At 36.8% G+C, this 23,774-nt stretch overlaps 1 protein-coding gene across 3 annotated transcripts in view; it reads left to right on the forward strand.

The window, feature by feature from the left end:
* LUZP2 (leucine zipper protein 2) overlaps positions 1 to 23,774 on the forward strand; it is a 487,881-nt gene that overhangs the window by 237,182 nt on the left and 226,925 nt on the right. For all 3 annotated transcript variants that reach the window (XM_081536540.1, XM_081536541.1, XM_081536542.1), the window contains exons 4-5: positions 1,641 to 1,722; positions 9,437 to 9,499. In XM_081536540.1, the coding sequence (XP_081392666.1) occupies positions 1,641 to 1,722; positions 9,437 to 9,499 (145 nt within the window). The remainder of the gene's footprint in view (positions 1 to 1,640; positions 1,723 to 9,436; positions 9,500 to 23,774) is intronic.

Here is a 23,774-nt window from a genome sequence, read left to right on the forward strand (position 1 = left end):
ACCCCTGGAGAAGAAAATGGCAACCCACTCCAGTATTCTTGCCTGGAGAATCCCATGGACAGAGGAGCCTGGCGGGCTACAGTCCATAGGGTCGCAAAGAGTCGGACACGACTGAAGCAACTTAGCACAATCAGCACATGTGACACTTCATTCTAATAAACAGTTCTAGTAAATGAAACCTATTTGAGGCTGTAATGGAAACTGAGATTTAAAATCCCCTTTAAACAAAAGCTTATTAATGTTTTATCCTGTCACGCATAAATCATCAAAGAACCAAAGTGACTGTAGTTATTTTATAACTTGTTCCTATTATATTTCGTTTTTATAAACAACATCCAGATTGATTCCAACAATCGTATAGACTTTCATGGATAGTCCTAAAACTGAGTGTGACCTAGGAGTTTCCAGATGAGAAAAGTGGAGGCGTCGTTAAGTTCTTCTGCATGAAAGAGCAGCTTGCGGTTGTGTAGGAAGTGCTAGTCAAAGAATGAACACAGGGACCTCTAGTGGGACCAGTGGTTTTGACAATGATCTCATGTGTATTAAGTGATTATTTTCCAAGCATTTTGCCTGCCTTATTGTCTTCTAAGCCTCACTACAAATCTATGAGGTAGTTCTGTCATTGTGCCCATTTTATAGATGGATAAAAATGAGTCTCAGGGTATACTCACCTATTCCATAGTCTCCCTATTGTGGTTACACACCAAGAAAATATTTTGGTTCCAGAGGTTATCTTTTGGCACTAGACTGGGAATTTTAGTTTGTATGCTAGGTTTTCATTTGGTCGTTGCTGTTGCTTTGAAGGAGTTTAGTTCTCTAGCCATACTTAACACATTGCAATACTTAACACTCATACTTCACTCATATGCTGTTATCTGCTGTCTGAACGTTTTGAAGTGATAGCTTAGATGATAAAATGAAGGCACAGAAAGATAATAAAATCTGTCATAATTGAGAAAATCCTAAACCTTTGAAGGAAATGCATATTTATGAAAGTATTTAATTTTTAATGTGAGACAGGGTCTGTACATCCTAGTGAGCTTGAGACACAATGTGTATATGTGTGCAGACATGTGTTTTTTATTATCCCCAATAAATGAGACAGCTTTCACATTAGAGATGTCTCTTTTTCTCTTTGTTTTTACAAAAAGTCTCAGACCTTACACAAGATGTCTAAAACACAATGCTTTAGAATTAGTCAATTAGGGGCATCCAAGGGAATGATAATTTTATCCTATCAGCAAATCTGTGGTAACTTTTTTTTTTTTTCTGAACAGCATGTTTACACACCCTAGCATGCTGTCACTAAAATTAGCTTTCCAACTCTTAATTATTTTACTGATATGATTCGACACATTATGCAGCTCTCACAGTGGGATTCTTTTTTTTTTTTTTTTTTGACAGTGGGATTCTTATAAGACACAATAGCAAGACAATTTCTCTTAAATAAGTTTGCTTTTAGAGCTTCCACGGGAGACAGGACTCTTGACCAGAATCCTGAGATGCATCCTGTATATTTAAATGTGTCTCTATACATTCTTGTTATGTTTCCTAAATGTATATGTGCAGTGAAATCTTATTTCATAGTGTACAGAGTTATATTATGTCTCTCTTTTCCTCTCTGTTTTCTCCTAAACAAGAGAACAAATGAAGTCTCTCCAGGAGGCCCTGGAAAATCAGCTTAAGGTGACAACTGACAAAGCAGAAAAACAACAGGCTACTGTAAGTGTTTCTTTTTTGGGTCCTTTGCTTTGGGGCTGGAGAATTGTTCATTTTTTTTTTTTCACCAAAATCACTATCGAACAAACACACCTATAACAAATTAAAATGAAAATACAATAAATAAAACACCATCACCAAGATTATAAAACATGTTTGATCAGCATTCATTCCAAAAATAATATGTATTTGCTTCTTAGGGGTCTACTAATTCCCAACCCTTATTTATGAATGAGAAATTGAGGACAAGAGTGCTGGTGTCAGGCCCCTTATCAGCAGCCCTTGAATTTGGGGAGGTGACCTTGAACTAAGTTAAGCTATACAGAACCCTAAGCCATACCCTACAACCACTGAATAGATGTCTCTCAAGGGTGGGATTACACCATCTGCCTGTTTAATCATCTCCACAGATGATCCTGATACACCCCAAGGTTTAAGAATCAAACTTCTCTCCAGATTTTCTCTCTCAAAATGCTGTTCACTTGACCTTCATATTTCAATTTTTATGACTTATATTCCCCATAAACAGGAGGGATAGTGGTCTGGATAGTAGTGCTAAAACTAGATTTCTGCCTGTTCCCCCTTTATGTACGATTTATGGGGATTGAAGCTTTTATTTTATTTGAGGACCCAAGTCTTTTTTAAAGTATAGTCTATTAATTAAAATTTTAAGGTATAGTAAGACCAACAGAAGGGCTTCCCCGGTGGCTCAGCAGTAAAGAATCCACTTACAGTGTAGAAGCCATAGGAGTCACAGGTTCGATCCCTGGGTCAGGAAGATCCCCTGGAAGAGGGCATAGCAGTCCACTCCAGTATTCTTGCCTGGAGAATCCCATGGACAGAGGAGCCTGGTGGGCTGCATTCCATGGGGTTGTGAAGAGTTGGACATGGCTAAAGCAACGGAGGGTGAGCACACAAGAGCAACAGATCAGGAAATGACTACATTTGGAAGGATAGTTATTTCCCACAGTGGCCAAGAACGGTGACATGCCACATGACCAGGGACCATGCAGGGAAGCCCCAGGTCAGTCCCGGGGCAAATGAAGGTGGGGAAACTGTGGACAAGAGCCTCTGTTGTGGTTTCCTGGGAAGAAAGGGGTTAAGCAAGGTAAGCTGGTCTAGGATTGGCCAGTTTGAATGATTAGAGCAGGCTCTGGGACATAGGGGCTGTTTGTCTGGTACCTGGTTCAAAGGATGATTAAGGCATTTATGTGGTGTCCCGGGAGTGTGAGAACCCAATCACAAGGTGTGGCTGGGGCTACAAGCTCTGTATTGGTTAGTTTGCATTTGAAAAGCATGCCCCCAGAAGGCATATTCTTTTTAGGGGGTATGGAAGGAGCAGTGGTGAGGAAGGTAGGAGGTGAAGATAGGATGACTCAAGCATATTATTGGGCTGTCCATAATAAGGCGTGTCTGCGTATGTGTGCAAGATAGAAGTTAAAACTTCAAGTATACAGAGGCTAGAAACAGTGCTAATACAACATCTCCATCCAGGTTGGTTACCTGGGATCCCAGCCCCTTTGAGAATTGGCAGAAAAGCTTACTTTTCTTTTGCAAGTCTTCCTAGAATAATCTGAATCAGAGTATAGAATTTTGCTTCTGAAACTTAGCCCTGTCTGTCATCTGGGGTAACTGCTTCCTGGAGACAGTCTTTGTAATAATGACTTGATTTTCCTAGGTGCAGGTCTATTTCATTTTAATAAATTAATTGTTATCTGTCCAGCCCACTGGTAAAGATGAGCAACTCAAACCTACAGTGCATCCTAATGTCTAGCTCTTTGGACATATATGTGTGCTGAGTCACTTCAGTCATGTCTGACTCTGTGCAACTCTATGGACTGACTGTAGCCCGCCAGGCTCCTCTGTCCATGGGATTTCCCAGACAAGAATACTGGAGTGGGTTGCCATGCCCTTCTCCAGGGGATCTTTCCAACTCAGGGATCAAACCTGCGTCTCTTAACGTCTCCTGCCTTGGCAGGCAGGTTCTTCAGCCCTAGTACCACCTGGGAAGCCCTTCTTTGGACACAGGTGTTACATAAAAGAGCAGACACATTTTTAGCACCACTGTGTTGATTCCTCCCCTCAAAATCTGACCCTGTGTACTGAGTGACCCTAATTGCAATCCTATTTCTGCCTTGACTTATCACATTTAATCTCAATTTGTGCATAGCCCAGTCACAAATAATGGCATTTAGACCAGAATAGAAGTTTCCACACATACTATTTTCTCAGATTCTCACAATAAAATGGTACACTATTTTTTTTTTTTTTTTTTTTTTTACTGAAAGTGAATAACTGTTGCTTATACTTACACAGTTAACATTTGGAGAAGCCAAGGCATGAACCTGTGTTTACTCTAATATGTTACAGAAACTATGTCTAACATCCCCAAAGAAGACACCTATAATTTTTGAAGGAGCTCAGCAAAAGCTAGAATAGCCAAGTATCAGAATAATGGGGACAAGGGCTGCATAGTTGGGGAGAAGAAGGTCTCAGAACCCTTCTAGTGCTTTTCTTAAAATTCAGCATTGAATCTTGAGGGAGGATTTTCCTCTCCCACCCCATAATACTGTACCGAGCCAGAAACTCCCTAAATGTATTCATAACCTAACATGTGCTACAGAATAAGAATAGAAAGAAAGAAAGAAAAGAAAGGCTCCTACATCCATGGGATTTTCCAGGCAAGAGTACTGGAGTGGGTTGCCATTTCCTTCTCCAGGGGAACTTCCCAACCCAGGGATCGAACCCAGGTCTCCCGCATTGCAGGCAGTCGCTTTACCATCTGAGTCACCAGGGAAGCACAGAATAAAAATATCCACGTTTAAATTCCTAGTGGTTCATCTGTGAAGGCGTGCTCAGTCACTCCAGTCGTGTCCAACTCCTTGCGACCCCATGGACTATAGCCCTGCAGGCTCCTCTGTCCATGGGATTCTACAGGCAAGAATACTAGAGTGGGTTGCCTTGCCCTCCTCCAGGGGGTCTCCCCAACCCAGGGATTGAACTCGTGTCTCCTGCATTGCAGGCAATTTCTTTACCCACTGAAGCCCAGTGGTTGATCTGTTATCTGTAAAATTAAGTTTTTTAACCTGCAAGTTTCCTTATTTGAAGAATTCGGGGAATAATTCAAATTAGAATAACATGCATCATTACCCTAAAATTGTATCTGGCATATAGTAGACAATAGAATCTAAATTTGATCTACTCAATAGAAAGAAATCAATTGCAATAAGTAAATTTTCCAATGAAAGAATAATGTAGGCAAAAATTACTGATGGCAAAAGTTTCAATGTATTTTAATAAATTTTTTAATAAATGGTTAAATAATTCCTCATGTTTGGCAAATATATAAAACATTTTCTAATAACTCTCTAGTTACTGAGAAATAATAAAATAAAAGAAGTAATAATAATGAAGACAGCACGTGCCAGTGTAATAGTTGAGGTAAATTCAGAGCTTTAAATGCATTTTTTCCAGAAAGACAGACTACTAGCAACACAAATTCAAGAAGTTATTTAAAATGTAAAACATCAGTGTAAGAAAGAGAGTATTATAAAAGCTGGTGAAGACAGCAATACAATAGAAAAAAGATTAGATAAATTTAAGTTATTTGAAAAGACTGATAAATAGACTTTGAGAAAGATTAAGAATAAAAAGAGTCCAATTTTAAAATATTTAATTAAAAGAGAGCTAATAGTCTTAATTGTAATAGAAATTTAACAAAATAAGTTATTATGAGCAACAGGTCACTGGTACATTTAAAATGTACATGTAAATAAATATAAAATGCTAAAATTTTTGCAAGAAGAAATGTAGTACCTGAAGAACTGAATACAGTTGAAATTTTATTATGCTACAAGACCTCCTTTCCCATATATTCCAAGGCCGGATGATTTTCATGGTGACTTCTACAATTTTTAAAGATTAGCTAATTTCAAATATTGACTAATTTACTTCAGTTGTGTCCAACTCTTTGTTACCCTAAGGACTATAGCCTACCAGGCTTCTCTGTCCATGTGATTCTTCAGGCAAGAATACTGGAGTGGCTTGCCATTTCCTACTCCAGGGGGTCTTCTCCACCCAGGGATCAAACTCAAGTCTCTTATGTCTCCTGCATTGGCAGGCGGATTCTTTACCACTAGCGCCACCTGAGACCCAATTTCAAATATAGGCAAATATTTTCTGAAAAATAGGAAAAAGTTGAAAATTTTCAACTAATTTTATGAACATCATCGCTTACGATTCCAAAATCAATTAATGGCTGTGTATGTAAATTAACAGCTATTTTTCTACTAATGAATGTACATGTAAAAATTCTATAAGAGCAAATTCAAGACTATATTAACAAAATGTATCATCAAGATCAATGAATGCAAACACCTGTGGAAATAAATAATACTTGTCTTTTGGAGGGAATGTGTTAATGTTTTGAATTGAATGACTGATATGTGTCCTAAGTCAAAGTACAGAAAGAGATGACAGAAAGCTTAACAAATATGGGGATAACATATTTAGTTAGTAGAAGTATGTCTTTTCTTTTTTAATGTATATCTGGTAGAATCTAGAATAAGATAGATTTCATATTACCGGGACTCCTCACTTCCAAACTTTGGTAAAGACTCAAAATGTTTGTGCTTTTTCTCCTTATTGAGGATGAGTTAACTAAGGATTAATTACATATATGTGTTTAATTGTTGCAAATAACTCAGTGATTATTCTTTCTGCTAGAAAGGCACTAGTTGATGTAGTTTAATGTTGGATAAGAAAGGGACAGTGAGAAATTTAAACTGCTCATTTCCAACTGGAGGGAAAACATTTGGATTTGATTCTGTAAATATTGTCATGCTATTTTAGACTTAGGAGCAAATACTCTTATGTGCTGCCCTTGATTACATATCTGATTACTCTGCCTTTTTCCATAAAAGAAGATTGTATATTTTATGCAAAAAGATGTAGCAAATACCCATATTAGTTAAGTCCGACTCTGTGCAACCCTATGGACTACAGCCTGCCAGGCTCCTTGATCCATGGGATTCTCCAGGCAAGAATACTGGAGTGGGTTGTCATGCCCTCCGCTAGGGGACCTTCCTGACCCAGTGATCAGAACCCTAGGGATCAAACCTGCATCTTTTGTGTCTCCTGCATTGGCAGGCGGGTTCTTTACCACTAGTACCACCTGAGAATACCCAGTAAGTCCATAGTAAAATGTTATAAAACTTGAAGATACTTTTAAATCACAAAAATATAAAAGAAGACAAAATTTTGAAAATTAAAATGAAAAAGCATTTTAATGAAAATTCAAAATAAACCTGTTTTGATCTAATTCCATTTGCAAATACTTTTTATGAACATGTGAGCATGTTTTTATGTCTAAGCAGATAATGGAGTAGCAAATCTTTCAAACTTGTGTTCGTATGAAAAACCTAACAAGACAGCAAGAAAGAATGATCTGTCAGGTGTAACCGGAGTAATTAAATCCATTAATGCTCTCTGGATGCATTTCACCACTCTTGTTAATTTTTATGGCTTAACTTGCCCTAAGTGAGACATAATTAGTCCAAAAGCAAGAATTAGCTTCAAGCTCTGACTCTCATTAAGAATAAGGAATTATGGCCATCTATTCTTTACTCAATGTAAATAAGTGTTATTTTCTGTCTCTCAGAACTATTTCACTTCTAATCTTCCAGGAATCTTAAAACCTGCGGGATTCTAGACCAGTGGTTTCAAAATGCTATGCCTTTTGAATATCCTGAATGTATTGTAGGTCCTGAATATTTGAATATTGCATTCTCAAGTCTCTGTCCTTTTTTTAGTCTTGACATTGCAATATATCTTCATTACACTGTTAATTAAAGTTAAGTGTTAATTATTGAGAACATATAATAAATAATATCAAACTGTGAGGATTTGGTGAAAATTATGGCATCACTGATCAGATAATATGGGGTTACTGTCCCCATTGTCCCTGATGGCTCAGACGGTAAAGAGTCTGCCTGCAATACGGGAGACCTGGGTTCGATCCCTGGGTTGGGAAGATCCCCTGGAGAAGGAAACAGCAACCCACTCCAGTATTCTTGCCTGGAAAATCCCATGGATGGAGGATCCTGGAGGGCTACAGTCCATGAGGTTGCAGAGAGTTGGACATGGCTAAGTGACTAACACTTTCACTTTCATGTCATCACTGAAACACCAGGTTATTCATACAACCAAGATGGCTTTAAACAGTTCATGACCTAAACTTGAAGAAAAATATGTACATATCAAAATTTTCTGTTGCCCATTAAGTACTGAGGAAGATTACTTTAAGCCCTGATGGTCTGCATTTCTTTTTGTAGTTTAAGTGTCTGACTCATACTCCAATAAAAAAAATAATAATAATAATTAAAAAAAAAAAAAAGATTTGATTGTAGTGGTGGCCACTTAAAAGAGGCAACCACTTCAAAAAGGCGAGCTCCAATAAATGCTTTACCAACCACTGACTTGATGAAGAATCAGCCCTACCTCCCAATTCTTCCCCCTAGTCAGCCATTTTTTTTTTTTTGCCAGAGGTTTTGGTTAATTTAAATTTGTTAACTGACCTTTTGGGCTTCTTGATTTTTGCTTTGTTTAGTGATTTTCTCTTCTGCACTTTTAATTGCCACTCAGATTTTAAAGTCACCAATAAAGAGTGAGCATTCTGAAACCCTAGACCCCCACCCTCCACCCCAATAAAAGCAGAACCCCAGGTCCATGGACTCCTCTCTCTCCTCACAAACTATACCATGTAATTTCCTGGACTTATAAGTCATAAACCCTTATTTTTTTTTTTTGAAACTTTCCTGATGGTTATTCCTGAAGGCATCTTGCAGTCATGAACAGAACCACAAGGGTTAATCCAGCCCATAACAGTGGTAACCAGTAAGTTGAAACCAGCCCAGAGCAGTAGATATGGGTATAAAAGCTATTTTGGGGGGACATATACTACTGCTCTGCACACATATCTAATTTTGATTGTCATCAAGTCCTTCTAGTGATAACTTTGTTTTATCAATCAAATTGATAATGAGTATAACTCACATTTTCAGGTTACTGTCAGTAGCTTCATGATTTAAACTTAACTTTGAAAATTGTTACTGCCGAAACGATGGACATAGTGGTTCTCAGGCTTCTGCTTCTGTTTTATATGTAGTTTGACCATGAAAAATTGTTTGGTTTAGATTTTGTTACCATTTGGTTACAGATTCCAACAATATTGTATGTAGGCGGAAACCTCATGGTTTCTTTAGCACAGTATTTATAAGGTTCCGTGCTGCTGGTGAGGAGCATCACTGTGCAGTTATTCTCATACTTGGCCACATGTCAGAAATACCTGGAGAGTGTTTTAATAAATGACATTCCTAGGTCCAACTCTAGACTCTAGCTCTGTTTAGGAAACATATTTTTAAAAATTAAGGTTTATACAGGTGAAAGAATCATAGTCATAATGTGCATTTCTCAATTAAAATACAATCTCTTTTTACATAAGAAATGGGTATTTTTACATAATTAGTTATTTAGTGTATATATTTATGAATTGGGCAATAAAAGTTTGGTTAATGAAAATTTTAGTCCTTTGTTCTTTTTCCATATTTGTTGACAGAGATAACCATTTGGTTATACTTCAAAAATTGTGAAAATAAACTTATAAAAGCTATAGGAATGAATGTGAAACATATCTACATAGTATCCTATTTATTTTCAGATTAATTTTCTAAAGACTGAAATGGAAAGAAAGAACAAAATGATTCGAGATCTCCAGAATGAGGTAAGATTTTATATTTCAGGGAGTTTTATGTAAGTCAAAGAATATGCACAAACACAATATCGATTTGCCATAAATTTTGGAGTATTGGTCACATTTGAATATGGCCTTTAGCTGTGGACTAATGGAGAGAAACTATAAGGTTAAGAATTTCAGAGAGGATAATTCCTAATTTAATCTATATGTGATAATGTTATTAGTTCATACATCTCCAGTTTATTTATCTTTCTAATAATATTTTGTTTGGACAATATTAAAAACTTCATTTTTATTTCATAAATGTATTTATCTACATAATTCTGTCATGGTAGCTGAAGAAGAAAGTTAATTAGAAATGGACTTCATGTTAGGAAAAGCCGATCTAGAATGAAAAAATTATATGAGATAATTTTGTACTAAAGAGACTTGGACACAAACAAATAAGTTATAACTATTTCCTTATAGTCTTTAAAATGAAAGGACCTTATAAAATGCTGTATGCATTTTTTTCTGTTTTGATTTTTTTTGTCTATCTTGTTTTACAACTACTTTATTTTCTAATTTTTTTCACATTTATATTCCACATCTTTATTTCTTTTTTTTTCTTGACTGCAGTTAGTCATGTAGGACTATTAAATCATTAATTAAACTATTAATTAATCATGCATCTTCTTTGATCAACCCAACTAGGTTGATTTTAAATCTCAATCAATTGCTTTAGCCATTACAATTCTCCTTTACTCCCCTTCCTTCTTTCCTTACTCCCTCCCTTCCTTCCTTCTTTTTTTTTTGTTACATTTCAGCAACAGATGAGCTATATTATTCCTAAATTGATACTACTTTTATGTCCAGGTTGAAAAACAGACTTTACAAATGTCTTGGTATCAAGATTTAGCAGTTTTCCTCTGATTATTACATTAAAATGATTTATCATACATGCAAAAAATGTATCATACATGCAAGAAATGAGAAAGGAAAACAAAAATTTTAAGTGGCTTACTTATGATTCTATTATATTTCCATTTCTTTCTAATGATTTTTTCCTCTAACTCTTCTGAAGAAAGTCTAATGAGATGAACTTGATAATGTTTTTCCTGAGGCCTAAATCTTCCTGGATTTAATGTTTATAGTGGAAAATGTCAGCAAAGTAGAGTTACTGAAATACTGGGTGTACTAGATAATTTCTTGTTCACTGGGGCTCACAGAGGGCTAGACTACTCACTTCTAAAATTCCCATGGGTCATTTAAGATAAAGAGAATATTTAAAACAAAATTAAAGCTATTATTAAAATAGGAAAGAAAATAAATTTGGGTTTGTACACAGACACCCATACACACACACAAAACAATATAAACTTGATTGCATAATAATGAGAGGATTATGGGCTAATTTATATCTCTGCATATGTATTATCAGTTAACTTTTAATCATAGATTTTTTTTTAATTTAGAATTCAACCAATGGGGAAGCTTTTTCATAATCAAACTATAAATTATTCATAACAGGTACAGATGAGGATTAATAAAATATTTTATTTGCTTCCAGGGGATATGTTTTAAGTTTAATATTAATTTTCAGGTGTGTAGATTAGAATAATTCTAAAAGCAGTACAACACTTCAGAAGTAATGATTGCCAAATGTAAGTCTGAAAAGTAAATTTGCTGTTTACTTTCATCCTATTGAAAATCTGCAAGATGATAATTGATAACCAGAAAACGTTTTTGACTCCTCTAACAAAACCTAGTGGTGAACTTATAAGATGAATGCTTTTAGTTTAACTCATTTGTATGAATTCCTTGAAATTTTAGATTTATTGTTTTGACAAATAATCAGCATGTAGAGATTGAACAAAATAATGGATGCATACTCTACACAGTAAAACTATATGGACGTCCACTGCCCAAAAGATTTTTGTTCAGAAGTAAGAAAATAAAAAGGTAAATTGGTTAAACAAAATGTGAAGAGGTGAGAGAGATCATACACATATAAGGGATTTGGGGGAGAAGATTGAAGTCTCATGAATGATGTCCGGCTCTAGGTGAGTGATCACACCATTGTGATTATCTGGGTCATTAAGATCTTTTTTTATAGTTCTTTCATGTATTCTTGCCACTTCTTAACATCTGCTTCTGTTAGGTCCATACCATTTCTGTCCTTTATTGCTGCCATCTTTGCATGAAATGTTCCCTTGGTATCTCTAATTCTCTTGAAGAGATCTCTAGTCTTTCCCATTCTATTGTTTTCCTCTATTTCTTTGCACTGATGACTGAGAAAGGCTTTCTTATCTCTCTTTGCTGTTCTTTGGAACTCTGCATTCAAATGGGTATATCTTTCCTTTTCTCCATTGCTTTTCACTTCTCTTCTTTTCACAGCTATTTGTAAGGCCTCCTCAGACAACCATTTTGCCTTTTTGCATTTCTTTTTCTTGGGGATGGTCTTGATCCCTGTCTCCTGTATAATGTCATGAACCTCCATCCATAGTTCTTCAGGCACTCTGTCTATCAGATCTAATCCCTTGAATCTATTTGTCACTTCCACGGTATAATTGTAAGGGATTTGATTTAGGTCATACCTGAATGGCCTAGTGTTTGGTTTTTTTTTCCCTACATTCTTCAATTTCAGTCTGAATTTTGCAATAAGGAGTTCATGATCTGAGCCAAAGACATCCATTTTTGCACTTAATTATTTATTTTGCATTTTGTGTTTGGGTATTATATAGTATATAGTTATTACAAATATGAAAAGTTGCACCAAAGCTTATAATTCTCTTTGATTTGCACTTTTAAAACAACTTTTCTCCATTGTCACTTCTAATTTTCTTTAATTTTATCTGTTGTTTCTTATAGGATAAAATAAGTCTCTCTAGTTAGTAAAGAATCCTCCTGCAATGCAGGAGACCCCAGTTCGATTCCTGGTCGGGAAGATCTGTTGGAGAAGGGATAGGCCACCCACTCCAGTTATTTTGGACTTCCCTTGTGGCTCAACTGGTAAAGAATCCGCCTGCAATGCGGGAGACCTGGGTTTGATTCTGGGGTTGGGAAGATCCACTGGAGAAAGGAAAGGCTACCCACTCCAGGATTCTGGTCTGGAGAATTACACAGACTATATAGTCCATGGTGTCGCAAAGAGTCAAACACGACTGAGTGACATTCACATAGTGGTCCTAAACATAGGAAAGGCTCCAGGGATAATACATAGGATACAAAGGATATACATTTTAATACAAAGGATAATACATAGTTATTGAAATATGAGGAAAATTAAGCATTGGGAGAAGCATTTCTGATTTGTTTGAAACTCCTTAATGAAATGTGAAAGTTTGATAATATTCAGATTTTTTTAAAGGAACACATAGCTGGAAATACTTGAACTGCGCTCTGTCCTGTTTAACTCTCTGTGGCCCCATGGACTGCAGCCTGCTGAGTTCCTTTGTCCATGGAATTTTCCTGGCAAGAATACTGGAGTAGGTTGCCATGTCCTTCTCCAAGGGATCTTCCCAACCCAGGAATTGAACCTGTGTCTCCTACATCTCTTGCATTTGCAGGTGAATTTTTTACCACTAGTGCCACCTGGGAAGCCCGGTAATACTAGAATTAGATTAATAGTAAAGCATATATTAATACTCTATTAAATTATATTCTGTATTAAATTAGTGAGTAGATAGAGATTAAAAGGGAAAGGTAAGGAGGAGAGAGAGGGGAAAGGAAGGAAGAAAACAAGGAAAAGAAGGGTGGGTAATTTGTGGGAGCTTACCCCCCCCCTACTCTTTTCTGTGATGGTTAGTTTTAGTATAGATTCTTATGATTGATTGTTTTCATGAAAATTATTCAAGATAGTTCAAGGTAAGAATAAAAATAAGAAATCATGTTTTTTAAAAGTAGTAATAATGAAGTCAGGAACCATAAAACTGAACCTTACTCTGTCCAGTGATAGAAATCAAAAATGTGTCAAAACTACTCTCTATAGCGGGTTTTCCCTCGCACTATTTCATGGCTCTGATTTCCTTTCTTTCTAGTCTCTCAGTTATTTTGCTCGTTTGTTTTTCACATGACTCACGTAGTTTAACCCAACTTTGAAATATTAACCTTCCCTCTCTATCTCCTACTAATAACTGATTTAATCTTCTTTAATGTTTTGATCTATTTCTAGTTATAAAGCCTGGGGGGAAAACTTTGCTAGAGGTCGAGTCACTGGCCACTCTGTGGATTTCCAAAGAATTCCAAACAACCATTAACACATATCCAGTTATATGAAAAGTAAAACATGGGTTTTTAGGGGCCATGTGTTCTCAGATGTGAAAAAAAGCAGCCTCTGATAAGAAAATGACTTATTAAGCCATTTAGAGACCTCAACAAAATGTTAGGAGAGGTGTACATACAGTTTGTAGACTAAGCTTTAGGAACAACTCCACAAACAAACCTCAGAGCTGGCTGTCTCAGGGCAGGGCTACTTCTGCCGAGATTAAGAAGCTGCCAGCCAATGTTACCTTTCCATCACAGGGGACTCCAGTATCACATAACCATAACCCTGTGCATCAGACAATGGATAATATTTAACCCATGTAACTAATTGCTGTATCTACATTTTTCAGGGATCATGTCTAATGAGCAAAATGTAAACCAAGTTTTGTTTTCCCAAGAGCTGCAATGAACTTTAGAAACAGAGAGGATTTGTTTGTTTTATTTCTAACTTGTTTGCTTTAATTTTTCCTTGGGAAAAAGGGATTAACACTATGAAAAACTGCTCACATTGTGGAAACAATGTTACAAAATGTGGTTGTGTGTGTATTAATTTTTCTTAAAAAAATAATTAGAGTCGGTGCCAGCTAGCTTGGATATAAGTTAAGCCATCATTGAAGGGTTTTGAGTAGTTGAGAGATATGCTCCAAGTAACATTTATAGAGTATCCATTTGTGTACATGGGTGTTTATTACAATATTTTGTGTGTATATGTGGCCTCTTGCCTATCTTTTAATCTGATTTTAGCTTTGCTTTTGTATGAATTATTTCCTCAACTAGATGCTGACTCCTCAAAGTTATAATCCTATCTTCCCTAAAATATTATAATTCAGATTTTTTTTCAGACACACACACACACAAAATACAAGGCCAAAACTCTGTTTACATGAGAGTAAAAGAAGATCATACTTAAGCTTGTCCTTAGCACCAGTGAATTCAATAAACTGAATAAACATTGGCCACTGTGTCCACATTTGGAGATGGAAGCTGGTTTCCCTAATTTGCTATTCTCTTCAGTAGGGAAGGTTAGAGACCCTGCAAGATATCAGGGAGTATCTAACCATCCTGAGATTATTAGAACACAGAAAAAAAATGTGAAGGTACATACTGTACTTTTCAAAGAGAGGATATAGATTCTCAGGGAGAGTCTATGACTGAAACAAAAATAATAAAGGTCAATAACATCTGATCTAGAGAAAACTCTAGTAAAGTTTAAGAAGAAAACTCCTTTTGGTTCAATTCTTGTGGCTGTAAGTGTCTGTAAAATAAATTATTCTGTCTTCTTGCCTCAATAAGCACACTTAAGTGAAACTGATGGGATATTTCATAATGTGCTAGAGTGCTCCAGGGTCACCATTCTGAGATGGATTCTCATGCCTGCCTACAGATGAATCATTTTGAGTCAAGTAGGTACTGAATCCAGGACATGCCTGAGATGTTTTCAGATAATTTCATTACAACTTTCTCACTTTATTAAAGTGATTATTTCTGAGAAATGTTGGCCAACTTGTTATCTTGGTTAATTGTGTATCTAGTATCTAAAGTTTATTGTAACCCATGTGTACTAAGTCCTAGGGCTACTGTAGTAAAGTAACATAAGCTGGGTGGCTTAGAACAATAAGAGTGTACTCTCTCAAGTTCAAAGGATAGACGTCTAAAATCAGAAAGTGCGACAAGGCCATGCTCCCTCTGAAGGTTCTGGAGAGTAACCGTGCTTCACCGCTTCCTGCTTCCTGGTGCCTCCTGGCAATCCTTGACATTCCTCAGCTTGTCAAGAATCTCTCCTTCATCTTCCTGTGGGCTCATCTGTGTATTTCTTTGTTTTCTCCTCTTCTTTGTGGACACCTTTTATTGGATTTGGGACCCACCATAATCCAGTATAACCTGAGTTTATCTTAATTACACGTACAAAAACACTTTGTATAAATAAGAGCACAACTTGAGGTTCCAGATAGATGTGAATTTTAGGGTGATACAATTCAAACAACTCTACCTACCATCTATGCCATTTTATATATTTTAGGTAAACAGCTTAGGCTTTTTATTTTTTTGAACAGGAAAGGAGGGAACATTTTAGTAGGTAAAAGTCTTACTCAGTGTTTTAGTAGTGAAAGAGGAACAGTTTTATTAGATGCAAATCTGTCTATGGAAGTACTTTTAATACTGCTTATTTAGATGCATATATAAGGTTTGTTGGGCTTCCCAGGTGGCACTAGTGGTAAAGAACCCACCTGCCAATGCAAGAGACATCAAAGACACCGACTCGATCTCTGGATCAGGAAGATCCCCTGGAGGAGGGCATGGCAACCCACTCTAGTATTCTTGCCTGGCGAATCCCATGGACAGAGGAGCCATGGATTTTATTTATCTACAATAAAAACAGATTGAAATTAGCATTAGCATTTTACAATAAAATATTGTAAAGGGGCAGATGAAGGCAATAACATTCTCGGGTATGGTGGCCACTGAAAATGTCATTGAAGGGTGAGTTTCAAAAGAAAAGTGATTAGAACTTATGGCTATTTATTCATAATCAAGAAAGCAAGCTTTAAAAAGGTGAATACTTCAGAAGTTTTCTTGTGAATAAAAAGATTTTTAGATGTTTATTGCTGTGAAAGAAGTGGTTAATTTTTATGATTGTAGTTGAATCCGATTTCAGGCCAGTTAACTTGCAAAGAATATGTTTTTTTTTTCTGGTCCCAAAATCAATTCTGTAAGTATGTGTTATAAAAAATGAGTTGGAAGTAGCCAAACTGATTGACATAGCCAAGGGTAAAAAACAGAAAAATAAATCTGAAAAGTTCCACTATCAGATACAATTACAACAAACTTTCTGGTTTACAAGGACACAGAATTTTTACTCAGCATTTCTGAAATAAACCAGGACTGCTGTCTTATGAGAGATTACAGTCTACCTAAAATCTCATTTTATTTACTGTTGTAATCAGTTAATTCCACCAAGTTCTAACTTCCTTCTTGAGAATGTTGCCTAGATGATGACATTGTACCCAATTTTAGGAATAATTTTCCTTTGAAATTGTGTCTTATGCCCCTGGCTGCATCTGGGTCACTGTTTCTGTTCTGTGATAAAGAATATCTATTGTTCTCTCATGCTTCAGGTCAGGGGAATGTTTCGTTTATTAATTTTGCATCTTCTGTAAAACATTATTTTATAAATTTTAAACACCTCAGAATATTGTTAATTTAGTAAATGAAAAAACAATGTATGAAAGACATTTAGCATATGCTTAGACATTTAGCTTGTAACAAAAGGAAATTATTATCATCATCATAGTTATTATTCTCATTGGGTTCTGAGGTAAAATGTGTTCATCAGTAAGCAATACTATGGACAAATACTTGCTTAGGGAACGGTCTTAAACACACAAATACACTAAAATTCCATACTTCATTTAAATAAAAATACCAAGGTAAGACAAGACTCTGTCTCTCCAACTTACAGACAGTCTCATTCCATTTCTCATTGCATCTCTCTCCACATGTCAAACAAGAAGTCCAGGAACTGTTTCACTAATATTCTACCAGCTTAGCAAAAATAGCCAAGTGAGACTGCCTTTTCAGATTGCGTGAGCAGAAAAATCCCAGGAAAGAGTCTAAATTGTTTGCATGCCTAAATCGGTCACCATGGCCAGGGGAATGAGCACTTTGGCCAAGTCTGAGTCACATTTCTATCCTTTCTTGATGGGATCAACCTGACTCAAAATTTAGATGAATTTCCCACGGGAAAGAAAGATTCATTGCAAAAGAGTAACGAGCTATTGGACTAATAGAGTAAAATGTATAAAGAAAACCATCAAACACTTCTGTTAGTCCCTGTTAGCCTCACTCATTTTCTAACTAACCCTCAGATCAGAGTATGTAAGTAATACTTTAATCATTTCAAGTCCCAAGTCGTGAATGATGTATTTGCATCACCGTATCTTTGTTAAGAATGCTCCCTTGTATATAATTACACCTTCATAACAAACATATTAAGGATCTTTGCTTCTCTCATTTTATGTTTACTTGCCACATTCAAATTCTCAATAAACATGGCACTAGGGAAGCTTTAGTCACATGATATTAAGTAAATGATCTTCCTCTCTATATCTGCAAGAAAATGGAAGAACTGCTCTGTTTTCAGTCTTCAGAGGTTCATCATTCTTTTGTATTTGCTTCTAAGTCCCTCCTTTACTCCATTGGGCTTCCCTGGTAGCTCAGCTGGCAAAGAACCTGCCTGCAATGCAGAAGACCTGGGTGCTATCCCTGGGTTGGGAAGATCCCTTGGAGAAGGAAATGGCTACCCACTTCAGTATTCTTGTCTGGAGAATTCCATGGACAGAGGAGCCTGACAGGATACAGTCCATGGGGTTGCAAAGAGTCAGACATGACTGAGCAACTTTTTTTTTTTCACCCCATTATCCCTCCTTTCTGCACCAAGGGTCCAAAACAACATCAGCACTGCAACCTACTGCTTAACCATCATAATGTCCTAACTTGAAAAGAGTTCCATCCCCTCCCTCAATGACACCTTTACCTCAAGTAGTCTTTACTCAAAGACACAGACTGCATATGGATGGGGGAGAGTGTTGTAAAGATGCTACAACTAGTTGTTCACTTGCTCAGTCGTGTCTGACTCTTTGCTACCTCATGCACTCTAGCATGCCAGGCTTCCCTGTCCTTCACCATCTCCCGGAGTTTGCTAAAACCCATGTTCATTTGAGTCAGTGATATCATCCAACCATCTCATCCTCTGTTGCCCCCTTCTCCTCCTGCCCTCTGTCTTTCCTAGTATCAGGGTCTTTTCCAGTGAGGCAGCTCTTCACAGGTGGCCAAAGGATTGAAGCCTCAGCTTCAGTATCAGTCCTTCCAATGAATATTCAAGTCTGATCTCCTTTAGGACTGACTGGTTGGATCTCCTTGTAGTCCAAAGGGACTCTTAAAAGTCTTCTCCAAAACCATAGTTCAAAAGCATTAATTCTTTAGCACTCAGCCTTCTTTATGGTCCAACTCTCACATACATACATGACTACTGGAAAAAACATAGCTTTGACTAGGTGGACCTTTTGTCAGCAAAGTGATGTCTCTGCTTTTTAATATGCTGTCTAGGTTGGTCATAGCTTTTCTTCCAAGGAGCAAGCGTCTTTTAATTTCATGGCTGCAGTCACCATCTGCAGTGATTTTGGAGCCTAATAAAATAAAGTCTGTCACTGTTCCTATTTTTTCCCCATGTATTTGCCATGAAGTGATGGGACTGGATGCCGTGATCTTAGTTTTTTTGAATTCTGTGTTTTAAGCCAGCTTTTTCACTCTCCTCTTTCACTCTCATCAAGAGGCTCTTTAGTTCCTTTTCATTTTCTGCCTTTAGAGTGGTATCATCTTCATATCAGAGGTTGATATTTCTCCTGGCAATCTGGATCCTGTATGAGAAAAAGAAATTTATGGAGAGAATCCATTTAAGCATGTATAAGAGGATGGAATAAGTACTGCTTTCATGATAGACAAGGAGAAGAAACAAGTTCATACAAGTACTTGTTGACTGTTTTATTGCTAGATTTATGTATTTTAACAATAAAGAATCTCTCACCAAAGAAGGAATAAAAACTGCCATGGTCACTGTCACTGCTATAGCTAACATGTTACACGTGTATTTGCACTTCTTGGTGGCAAGTTCTTTTGCCCAATCCAGCCATGAAGCAGAACATATTCTGAAATGGGAGAAACAGAAAAGGAAAATGAAATCTGAGAGACTTTTCAAGTTGCTTAGTTTCACAGAGCTAGAAAAGTGGGGAAGGAACTAAACACTCAATTTTTCTTCTCCATTTAAGGTGCTTTTCTCACTCTCCTTGGAGTTCTCCCAGTCCTGTAACTATTGACTTTGAAATAAATGTGAAAATAACCACCTAAATAACTGTCTCTTTTCATCTTTCTAAATATCACATGCAGGTAAGCTCCCTAGTCTTGCTACAGCCGTGAGAAAATAAACCTCTCTTTGTATTCTTCATAGAGCTGTTTCTGTTCCATTGAATGTTACACCTCTTAGGTTTTCATGGATTTTTTCTTTCTAGATAAAATCATACCTCTGTTGACATGATGAAAAACTACTCCTCTGGGCTTTTAATAAAATTATACTTACCCTTTTTTTCTAAATGAGATGAGCAGAATTATAACTCAATTCAAAGTTATCTGATAAATGTTAATATAATTTTTAACTAAACTAATTTAAAGATAAAACCATCAAAAATCTCAAGTATCAATTGATATCATATTTCCAAATAAGATTATAATATTTTCCAAGTTTGAGGAGTAAGTTTTCATATCAAAATGACTGTGCTGGTAAGCATTTTGAATTATTTGGACATTAAAATATAGCCTTCTGCTGTGCTGCAATTTAGCTACTAAATGATAGTTTGCTTAGGATAAAATTTAGTTTTTTAACCTATATATTTCAAACTACTTTTTATAGACAATTTCAAAAGTTCATGCATTTCATACTTCTCTAGATTAAGTAGAAAAATTGTATTTTATTCTTTATGTGTATATCCTACTGACATACTGTCTTCCACTCACTACCTCTCCTGGTAACCAGCAGAATTGAAAAGAAGGCAAGTGTGGTAGAAGCAACCCTATGTCCACCAATGTCCATTCTCCCAGTCTTTTATTTGGTAATAGAACAAACGGTTTTTAGCTAGAAACATACTCACTTTTCAAGGTATCATGTTTTCTAGCCCCTAGCATTATTTGCAGTTAGTCAAGGCTACACGACTATATTCTAGGCAATGGATATGATCAAAACTCTGAGTCCATGGCTATATAAAAAACAGAAAACTGTAGTTGTTCTTTTAAATAGTTAATTCTTTCTCACCAAGTAACTGAAGTTACCTTTATTCATTCAACTAAGTGATGAGTTCTTGATCAGTCCAGAAACTCTTTTCAGGTCAAACATTCTTTACTTTTAGGATCTGTTCTATATCTTATTCGAGAGACCTTGCCATCTTGTCTCTGTCTTTTCTTCTGCTGGTGCTCAGATAAGACACAGCGTTGTCTCCATACCTGGATATCCTGCGACATCTGTGGACCTCTCTGCTTCATCCCTGCACTCCTTGTCAGAGCTAGATCAGTGCCTGCCCCGTGTGCTCTGGTTCTGCTCTACATGTCTCACGTCTTAAAAGTCATCACACTGCATTGAACTTGCCTGTGGTAGAGAGGGGCAAGTTTCTATTTGTTCTCTATGTATCCCCAATTTCTAATTTAGTTCATGATACATGGAAAGTTTTTGAAAAAGTAACTAAAGAATACCTTGCCTGTGTCCTCTAGGTATACCTCTGTTTTAGGGGAATTTATTTTTTCTTTTCAGGATCAGCATTCTGTAAGATGGAGAGTGAAACCTAATTTGCTAGGAAGGAGGTTTCCTAAATTACTTACGATCTTTAGAAATCTAAATTTATAAGGATAAATATATAAAATATAAATTTTACAAGTGGTGTCATTTATGCAGTTCCTAGGCCTATCCAGTATTGTAACATTAAAAACAATCCTAGACATGGAGCTTGAGACTAAAGGTGAATCACTTCACACTAATATCTTAAGAATCAATAGAACAGAACATGGCACATCCTTTGTGTTAGCTGAGACAGAACTTTTGTTTTCCAGTAATGTCAGAGGCAGGCTTTCCTGGTGGGTTTCCTTAACTGGGTATTCATCTATCTTGTATTAATTCCACGTTTTTTCTTTTTGTTGCACTCATAAGTTCAAAATATTCATCATTTTACATCATTAAAGTTAAAATTATCTACCAAACCGTCTTACTTTTTAATTAAGAATCTCTGAAGATTCCTTTGAAAAAATGGTGACAATAACAAATTCTAAGGATACACTGTTATCAGTGTATTTACTTAGTAGTGTTGGCTCAGTTAGATTTCTTGTAAACATCTTCTTCTTCCAGCCTTTGGAAGTTGCTCATTGATTATGTCACAGAAAGGTAAACATATCATCCGTTTCCTTTCAAAAGCAAGCTGAATTCATTGTCGAGCAATAATGAAGCAGGATCTCTAATTTGTTTTTATCACAAATTGCAGTCTCTTTCTGTAAAGCCATGCAAACACTGTGGCTTAATGAAATTCATATTCCTTTCAAGAGTGTCTGAGTACTCCACCTAAACAGGACAATGGTGATTTGATAACTAAGTGAAGTAGTTCTTTTTACACTGTTTGCACCTGACCATGGAAAGGTAGAATCTTCACAAAAATTCAGTTTTGAGTCACATTTGTTTTTTAACATAAGTTTGATGCATAAAAGTATGTGTCCAGATATTCGATAGAACTCATTTGGGATCAGCTTTTATGAAACAGTAAACTTAATCCTAATAGGAATTCCACAACTTTGCCGAAGTGTAAAAATCCCATGGACGGAGGAGCCTGGTAGGCTACAGTCCATGGGGTCGCTAAGAGTTGGACACGACTGAGCGACTTCACTTTCACTTTTCCCTTTCATGCACTGGAGAAGGAAATGGCAACCCACTCCAGTATTCTTGCCTGGAGAATCCCAGGGATGGCGGAGCCTGGTGGGCTGCCGTCTATGGGATCGCACAGAGTCAGACACGACTGAAGCGACTTAGCAGCAGCAGCAGCAGCAGTGAAAGTAAAAGAGTAGGGCCCTTTCCAAATGTCTATAGGTTTTATGCCTCAACCTCATGTCTTTCCTGCAGTCAGACACAATTCAGGTAAATAGAATTCCTTTTTGAATGACTCCTCTGTGAAGTCTTTGCATACACTTCCGATGTAAACTGATCGACTTACTTATCTGTGCCATCACAGGCTGTAAACTACCTCCCTGTTTGAATTCCATCACATTGCTGGTTAGTTTCTGTTAACCTGACTGTCTTTAACAGTCTTTAACCCGACTGTTAACCTATCTGCTGCATTCTAAGGAACTGCTACACTCTAAATTCTTCAGGGCAGAAAAGAAGGGAGCAGGGTGCAAAGAAGGAGTTAACAATCTAAGGCTTGAATAAATGAATGGGTAGGTGGATTTATGATTAATGATGTTTTTAAAAGGTGTATCAGTTTTGATTGTAAGTGTCAATATGTGAATTGCTAAAGTGTGGACCTTGTTTGGAAATGTTGAAATGAGTAATTTAAAGTAGCTTGTGACCTGTGAAGACATCCTTGTTTACTTGGGAGTATTAATGATATATCGGCAGAAGAGTCTGACATTTTATTAGGGCGTTTGATGAACTTGACTAGATGATCCTTGTGGTGAATTCAATCCTAATATGTTATTATAATATGATTAGGATGAAGATGAAAAATTATATAAAATAAATCCTTTTATCTAATAAAAGTATGGCTAGGATTCTACCTGAGTAATATTATATGCACAAAAAGTGAGGTTTCAGACATCATCTAGCCTGCCCTTCTCCTTCCTATTTTTTTTTCAATTTTATTTTATTTTTGATTGTGCTGGGCCTTTGTTGCTAGGCAGGCTTTCTCTCTAGTTGAGGCAAGTTCTTGCCTGGAGAATCCCACGGACAGAGGAGCCTGGCAGGCTACAGTCTTTGGGGTCACAGGAGTCGGACACGACTGAGTGACTAAGCGCGCACACACACGCACGGGGCTACTCTCGAGTTGCATCGTGTGGGTTTCTCATTGTGCTCTTTTCTTGTGCTCTTATGGCAGAGCACAGGCTCTAGGTACACAGTCTTCAGTAGTTGCAGCTCACAGCCTCAGTAGTTGTGGTGCATGGACTTAGTTGCTCCAGGGCATGTGGGATCTTCTCAGATCAGGGATCAAACCCAAGCCTCCTGCATTGACAGGGAGACCCTTCTCCACGGAGCCACCAGGGAAGCCCACATTCTCCTTTCACAGATGAAAAGTTGGAGCCTTAAAATCTATGCTGATGCTTTGTGTGGTTGCATTGTTTCAAGTTGACAGTAGTTGTGTATAACTCACAGAAACCATAGATATAACATCCTGTTAACATTCTCCAAGTGCAGTTATTTGAGTTAGTGTTTATAAGCTTTAAGTTTTAGCTCTTCAGGTAGATTCAAGGGCCACAGCAC

The sequence above is a fragment of the Giraffa tippelskirchi genome, chromosome 10, assembly GCF_054371585.1.
Source record: "Giraffa tippelskirchi isolate mGirTip1 chromosome 10, T2T-mGirTip1v1.2.pri, whole genome shotgun sequence".
NCBI lineage: Eukaryota > Metazoa > Chordata > Mammalia > Artiodactyla > Giraffidae > Giraffa > Giraffa tippelskirchi.